Source organism: Dendrobium catenatum, unplaced genomic scaffold (genome assembly GCF_001605985.2).
Source record: "Dendrobium catenatum unplaced genomic scaffold, ASM160598v2 fragScaff_scaffold_1293, whole genome shotgun sequence".
NCBI classification, from domain to species: Eukaryota; Viridiplantae; Streptophyta; class Magnoliopsida; order Asparagales; family Orchidaceae; genus Dendrobium; species Dendrobium catenatum.
Window position 1 is genome coordinate 343,039 of NW_021319755.1, and position 8,248 is coordinate 351,286.

Here is an 8,248-nt window from a genome sequence, read left to right on the forward strand (position 1 = left end):
AGTGCTTCATATAGACAATTGTTGACAAAGATTTAATTCTTTCTTGCTCTCACACCCGACTCACACATCCGAATGAAAGGGCTTATGGCACAAAACAGGCCACCAAACTGACAATCCCTTACGATTGTCTTACTCGGAGAAGAAATAGGAAGAGAGACAAGAAATATTCACCCTCTTCAACACACAGAAATCTTTAGATTTTTAAACACTCTCTTCCTCCACCTCACACAAGAAGCCAAGCCGAACTCAAAACCCCAACCCTTTCTTCAGACAGTTCCCCCTCAAAAAACCGAAATTATGCTTCTGTTTACAACTCTTCCCCATGATGTCAGCAAGCCAAATATATAGGAAAAGACAAAAGAGCCCAGCCTTTGCAAGATAATAAAGAAATAGGTTAAGGAAAAACAGAAAACAGTTAACTAATTTAATTAACTGAGTTTATGGATCAGAAAGACCTAATTGACAACACTATGTTCCTTCCCTCAATGACAATTAGTAAACCATGATGACCCTTCGCATCATACTTCACTTATCTTAAAATTTATTTGATTGTTAACAATGATTAATGTCCCGATGTTTTCCCGTGTCGTGTGCTATACTATTGTCCACAACGAAAAATATCAGTGTTGACGATCTCAGTAGTGACAAAGATTGCACTTGATATAAGCAAAATAACGTCAAGTCGAGCAAATAGAAAACACAAACACTACTTGTTGTTAGATAGAGTATGTATTTATAGTTATGACAAGATCTCAAGACAGTTTGATTGCTACAGGCAGCGGATAGCTGGAGTGAAGGAGATGTGTTCTTCATAAGAGCTTCATGAAAATAGCATTGACTTATGGAGGATCAAACACTTCACTCAAATTGAGCGGCTGGCTCAATGAAACGAATCCAAAAGTTTAGGATCACTAGATTCTGAAGTCATTACAACACTTAAATACTGTTCAATGAATAATATATTATCAAATAAATTAATATTAACCATTCAATAGAGTTTAAAAAATCTAGCCAATTATCTTAATACTACTCTCAAAATACTATAAATAAATCTTCATTTACACATTAAAGAGGCCTATACTTGAATTTAATAAGAACTTGAAGATTTGTAAAGACAAAAAAAATCTATCGATCGCCAAAAAATTTCTATCACACAACACATCTAAAAAATCCAACTTAAGAAATTCTTCATCCTTGATAGAATTGAACTGGTTCAAATGACTGTTGGTACAACAATGTATGAAGAATGCATCAGTTTTCATAAAAATATAGTCGGTAACACACAAATTAACGAGAAATTATTCCATGCGGAGTCCAAACGGGAAAGAATCGTTCGGAGTGTGAGTGTACACATTGTATACAAATAGTATGTATACAGTTTGAACCAAATTGTATACAAAAATTATACACAAAGTATACAGTGTGTACACTCAAAGTCCAAACAACTCTTTCCCGTTCAAACTCCGCACGGAATAATTTCTCTAAATTAATTAGGAACCATAGTAGCGTCCTAAGTATGAGGAGTAGAATTTGACTAGAAATAGAAAGATTTTTTAGGATAAAACTGATGAGCTAATTTTTGTTGGATATCAATGCTAACCAAAAATGAAATGGTTCGAATCCGACAAAAAAATTTGTATAGTTCAGTCACCAGTCATAATGTGTTGCACCACAGCTTAAGCATTACTTTACAGACATTTAGTAATTTTTCCGATACATTGGTTTATCAGAGAAAACATCAGTTAACACAGTCTTTGGGAACATCGTGGTACCTAACATCTATAGAACCTGTATTTTGAATAAAAAATAAAATTTGATCAGAAGAAGAAAACATTTTACTTTGGCTTCATCAACGCTAACTTCCTTCTCAACAAGATTGAAAATTAAAAAGTCAATTCCTTAGTTATGACAGAAATGGAAGAAATTGGAGAAATTTTAAGGTTGCCAGCAACCATAAACCTACCATCATCTTCCGTAAAACCTCCACCATAATCAATCCCTTCATTTTCTAACTTAGGGTTTTGCTATATCATTTTTGCCTCTATTAATTCATGGTTGCATGGAAGAGTCAGACGAAATTTTGATCCATAATCAAAATAACATTTTACACAGCTAGATGAAAAGATCACATTAGTTGATGTCATTTCATACAATTGTAGTATTTTGTCACTATATCCATAATAGAAAGCAATTTTTTGAAGCACCAACATATTTTTATATTTTTCTGACACAAAACATTTTAAGTTTATTCTTTCCGCTGAGAAATTCAAATTGCTAATTCAACCGTCTAAAGATATTTGATCTCCTAGGAGCATGAAAATGAAAGTTAGATAAAATGTGAGAAAACTCAACAGCTAATTAACAAATCTCACTCAATTTCTACATATAAAATATTATTGTTTTTTCTTTTTAGATATAATCCCCACTTTCATTTGTTGTTGTTCTTCTTCATTATAAATCTCCTCTTTAATCATTGAAAAGCACTTCACACTTAGTTCTATGCACTCATCAGGAAAGAAAATCCTTGTCAAAGTATGCTTGGATACCAATGATAACCTTAGCTTGGATACCAATGAAAATCCTTGTCAAAGTATATACATATATATATATATATATATATATATGATTAGTGCATAGAACAAAGTGAGAAGTGTTTTTCAATGATTAAAGAGGAGATTAAAGAGGAGATTGATGACAGTGAAAAAGAACAATAAATAAATGTAAACATTATATTTAACAAGAAAAATAATAATATTTTATATGCAAAAATTCATGGAAACTTTGTTAATCAGCTGTTGAGTTTTCTCATATTTCCTCTAGGTTCTGTGTTCATGCTTCTAGGCAATCAAATATCTTTAGAGAATTGCATTAGCAATTTGTATTCCTCAACATAAAAATTAAGCTTAGAATATTTTGAGTCAAAAAAAAGAGAAAAAAATGTTTGTGCTTCTAAAAATTACTTCCTACTATGGATGTAGTGAACAAATGCTACAATTGGATGAAATGACATCAGCTAACTCCATGCAAGCATAAATTAAGCGAGACAAAAATCATAGAGCAAAACCCCAAGTTAAAAAATGGAGAGACTGATTATGGTGGAGGTTTTGCGAAAGGTTACGGACAACTTTCAAATTTCTATGATTTCCTCCATTTCTATCATAATTAAAGGAATAAAGTTTCTTATTTTCGATCTTGTTAAGAAGGCATTTAGCATTTACCTTTCTGATATCGTCCCCTCTATTATCTTTTTGTATTTCGTTTTTTTTTTTAACGAAGGAATGGCTAATGGTTTGATTTGGGCAAATGCGGAGGACTTGGCAAGGAATAGAGGAAAGGTGCTCTCTTTATATCGTCAAATTTTGAGATCCCTCAATTATCCTGATCTCCCACTTATGTCGCTCGCCTCTCAAAGAAAGCTCAGGTCTGCACCATCTTCATATTTGGATCAGAGGAACGATCCCTTCACAACATTGCTAACCTTATCGATATCGCCAAGTTCTCCCTTTCAATTCTTATGAAAGGTCGTCTTCCATAAGATAGATCCATGCAAAAGGCATTTCGTGTATGTTCCTTCCTCTTTCTTTCTTGAGAATAATTAGATCTGTATTTTTTTTCCTGGATTGAAATTATTCGATCAAGTTACTATATTAACCTATATATAGGACTGAGAGGTTTATGATTTTTCTATCTAACCACCCAAGGCAAAAATCAAATATCACAATGTATCCCACAATTTTTTGGGCATCTTGTCAACTGGATCTGTTGGGTTTGGCGTAGAGGGATCACATCAAATCAACTAGGGTTTATACATTATTTAGAACTTTGCAAAACTTATAAGAATAATTTATTAGATTACTTGATAAAATGGAATTAACATTACCAAATTAAAGTTAATGTTTTTGTGCCAACTCCTTCCATTGCTTATTCTTTTTCTTTGAAGTAGTGAGTAACAAAACTGCCTTCAGCCCAATAAAGCAAGAACAACAACTATGAATCATTTCCTTTTATGGATGTGAAGCCCACAGCTGTGTAGAAATGGGTTTACCAAAATTGGAATACAGGAGATTTGTTGTTGTTTCTAATGAGGAGATAAGTGGAGAGTAGAGAGAGAAGATGGAGAAGAAGACATGAAAAGGTAGCGAGAAAGGAGGATTTTTTTTTTGGTAGAATTTTTAAGTGATGATTCATTCAAACCCAACTTACTTGGAATTGATAACTAAAATTAGGAATTCAAATTCAAAAAAAATAAAATTGGAACTAACTATTTCATAAAAGCAAATAAATTCTTAATTTCATAAAAAGTAGATGAAATCTTAAAAAGATACAACTGATTCAAACAAATTCCTTGCCATGCTCATTAACTTGGCTGACCATGTTAAATGATACATATAAAGAACAAGAATTGTAATATGTGTCCTTACAGCTGTTACAAAACTGTAGGGCATTCCATCTCTAAAATTTTATATATACCATTGTACATCCTGTAATGAAGTTAAGGAAATATAATTACAAGTCTCATTTTCTCTGATACCATGTTAACCTATGATGCCGTAAGGCGATAGGAAGAGAGGACAAGAAGAGCGATGCTAACAGAGAAAATGAGACTTGTAATTATATTTCCTTAACTTCATTATAGAATGTACAATGGTATATATAAAGTTTTAGAGATGGAATGCCGTATAGTTTTGTAACAGCTGTACGGACACATATTATCATTCTTGTTCTTTATCTGTATCATTTAACAACCATAACTTGTGAAATCATTAGTTGCATATTTGTTAATAGACTCTACTTTGTAAGCCTCATTAATAACTTACATTTAATTTTGGAACCTAATAATTCCATCTTGATAGAAATCCTCTCGGAACGCTTAGGAAATCTATGGAAGACAAGAAATCTCCTAAGGGCATTTAGGAACTTCTTTGATCCTATCAGGTATTTTTTGTAGGCCCACTATTTCCTTATGAATTTTTTTTCTTTTTGGATAAAGCTATGAGAGAATTTTTTCTTAAGCTTAAGCTGACAGCCAATGCTTATAAAATATTTCTATAAGCTCCTCAAAAAAATTTATTAGATTTTGAAGCCTTCAAAAATGTTCATTTGATAGACATGAACCTTAAGTTTAGAATTATTAGATTGTTTAAGAAACTTAAATACTATTTAATGAATAATTTATGATTAAAAATTTTATTAACAATCATCGGCAGTTGAAAAGCTAAGACAAAAAAAAATCTATCTTTCGGCAAAAAAAATTTCTAACACGCAACACATGTGAAAAATGCAACTTAAGAAATTCATCATCCCTGGAAGAATTGCACCAATTCAAATGACCGGTGGTACAAAAATGTATGAAGAATACATCATTTTTCATAAACATATAAGCGGTAGCAACTCTGTTGTGCGTGGAAGATATAGATCAACCACCCAACCCGATGATTCAATTATCTTGATCGTAGATTATAGGTTTATTTACAAATTGTACTCTCACAAAATTAATTTCAAAGGCACAAACAGTAAATAATTACTATTTTCTCACAGCTTATGCAAAAAATAATTTCAATAAACAAAATTCATGAAAAAACTGTAACAAGAACACAACAAATTTACGTGGTTCAAGATCTTGCGAACTCTACATCCACGGGGCAACCTCGGTCATCTTCTTTTATTTAGTACTTGTTGAAATTGGATACAAGAATTATATAATCAGAAAAACAACACAAATAAAACTACTAACAGCCAACACTCGGCTGAAAGAATAAATGCTAAAAAACAAAAGATGCTTCCTTACAAATCTTATACAAATCTAAAGAATGCAATAACAGTAAAATTCCTCCACCTCAATTCCGTACCAAATCTTTAACAGAAAATAAAAGAATGTAAGCCAAGAAGCATAGCAAGTGGAACTGGATATGCCAGAGAACTCCCAAACCGGGAAAACAATACTTCAATTGCAACAATTTAAAGATCTAATCAGATCTTTAAAACAAGAGAAGCAATGAACTAAAAATAGAAATAATAAAATGCATAGAATCGGGTGAACAGGAGTTGTAGCCCCAAACCGAGAGCAACACAGCAGGTATCAAAATCAAACCTTCTAATCTATAAGGAGAAATATATACCTGCAATTTCAGTGTACAGTAATAATGCAAAGGAACAAGATCTTACGGCACAATCAGCTTCTAACAGACAATAACGACCCATAGCCTTTCTCAGAGACGAAGAACGTTCTAGAGGAGAACAAGAAGGGCTCACCTTCTTCACATTTTCAAAAATCCCAACATTTCACCCCACACTTATCTCTTCCACAAGAAGCCCAAAAAAATTGTTGACAAAGATTTCATTCTTTCTTGCTCTCACACCCGACTCACACATCCGAACAAAAGAGCTTATGGCACAAAACAGGCCACCAAACTGACAATCCCTTATGATTGTCTAACTCGGAGAAGAAGAAATAGCAAGAGAGACAAGAAATATCCATCCTCTTCAACACACACAGAAATCTTTAGATTTTTAAACACTCTCTTCCTCCACCTCACACAAGAAGCCAAGCCGAATTCAAAACCCCAACCCTTTCTTCAGGCAGTTCCCCCTCAAAAAAACAAAATTATGCTTCTGTTTACAACTCTTCCCCATGATGCCAGCAAGCCAAATATATAGGAAAAGACAAAACAGCCCAGCCTTTGCAAGATAATAAAGAAATAAGTTAAGGAAAAACAGAAAACAGTTAACGAATTTAATTAACTGAGTTTATGGATCAGAAAGACCTAATTGACAACACTATGTTCCTTCCCTAAATGACAATTAGTAAACCATGATGACCCTTCGCATCATACTTCACTTATCTTAAAATTTATTTGATTGTTAAAAATGATTAATGTCCTGATGTTTTCCCATGTCGTGTGCTATACTATTGTCCACAACGAAAAATATCAGTGTTGACGATCTCAGCAGTGACAATGATTGCACTTGATATAATCAAAATAACGTCAAGTCGACAAAATAGAAAACACAAACACTACTTGTTGTTAGATAGAGTATGTATTTATAGTTATGACAAGATCTCAGACAGCTTGATTGCTACAGGCAGCGGATAGCTGGAGTGAAGGAGATGTGTTCTTCATAAGAGCTTCATGAAAATAGCATTGACTGATGGAGGATCAAACACTTCACTCAAATTGAGTGGCTGGCTCAATGAAACGAATCCAATAAGTTTAGGATCACTAGATTCTGAAGTCATTACAACACTTAATACTGTTCAATGAATAATATATTATCAAAAAAATTAATATTAACCGTTCAATAGAGTTATAAAAATCTAGCCAATTATCTTAATACTACTCTCAAAATACTATAAATAAATCTTCATTTACACATTAAAGATACCTATACGAATCTAATAAGAACTTGAAGATGTTTAAAGACATAAAAAATCTATCTATCACCAAAAAATTTCTATCACACAACACATCTAAAAAATTCAACTTAAGAAATTCTTCATCCTTGATAGAATTGCACTGGTTCAAATGACTGGTGGTACAACAATGTATGAAGAATACATCGGTTTTCATAAAAATATAGTCAGTAGCACACAAATTAATAAGAAATTAATCCATGCGGGGTCCAAACGGAAAAGAATCGTTCAGACTGTGAGCAAACAATATTTCTGTAGTGTTCGTATGGAGAGGGAGACGGGAGAATTCAAAACACTTATAAACTTAGACAAAGTAAAAGATGAAATTGGCTTGCATTCAGCCATTCCTGCACGATGTAAAAGCTCTAAAGAATATTTTGATTGAGATAAACATAGTCCTGTAGTTGTATGAGTGAGTTGCATTCTTAGAAAATAGGATATCCTGCCCAAGTTTTTCATACTAAAATGAGTTGACAACCCACATAGAAGTTGTTGAATTGTGGATACATGATTGTCAGTAAAGAGGTTTACACGTAATGACATTACCAAATTAAAGCTAATGTTTTTGTGCCAACTCCTCCATTGCTTATTCTTTTTCATGGACTAGTCTACTTTCCCCTTGTTGTTAATGCTTTGATTTTGTTACGCCGGCCCATCCTGGGCCGGCTGGACCGGTCTTGGCTTACAGCCGGCGGAAGAAACCCAGCCAGAGGGGGGGCGGAAACATCAAGGGGGGCCCACTTGATGTAAATTCAATTTTGGGAGGGAATAATTGAATGAGAAGGGTAAGTAGGTAATTTGTAATCCTCCTTTCATGTTTAATTGGGAGGAATAGGG

The 8,248-nt window shown here is 33.3% G+C and overlaps 1 protein-coding gene across 1 annotated transcript in view; it reads left to right on the top strand.

Moving 5' to 3' along the window:
• Positions 1-2,680: 2,680 nt before the first annotated feature.
• The window catches only part of LOC110098985, a 12,283-nt gene continuing 6,715 nt past the window's right edge, over positions 2,681-8,248 (top strand). Inside the window, 1 exon segment of the mRNA XM_028699456.1 lies at positions 2,681-3,512. Coding sequence (XP_028555289.1) covers positions 3,078-3,512 — 435 coding nt within the window. The 5' untranslated portion in view covers positions 2,681-3,077.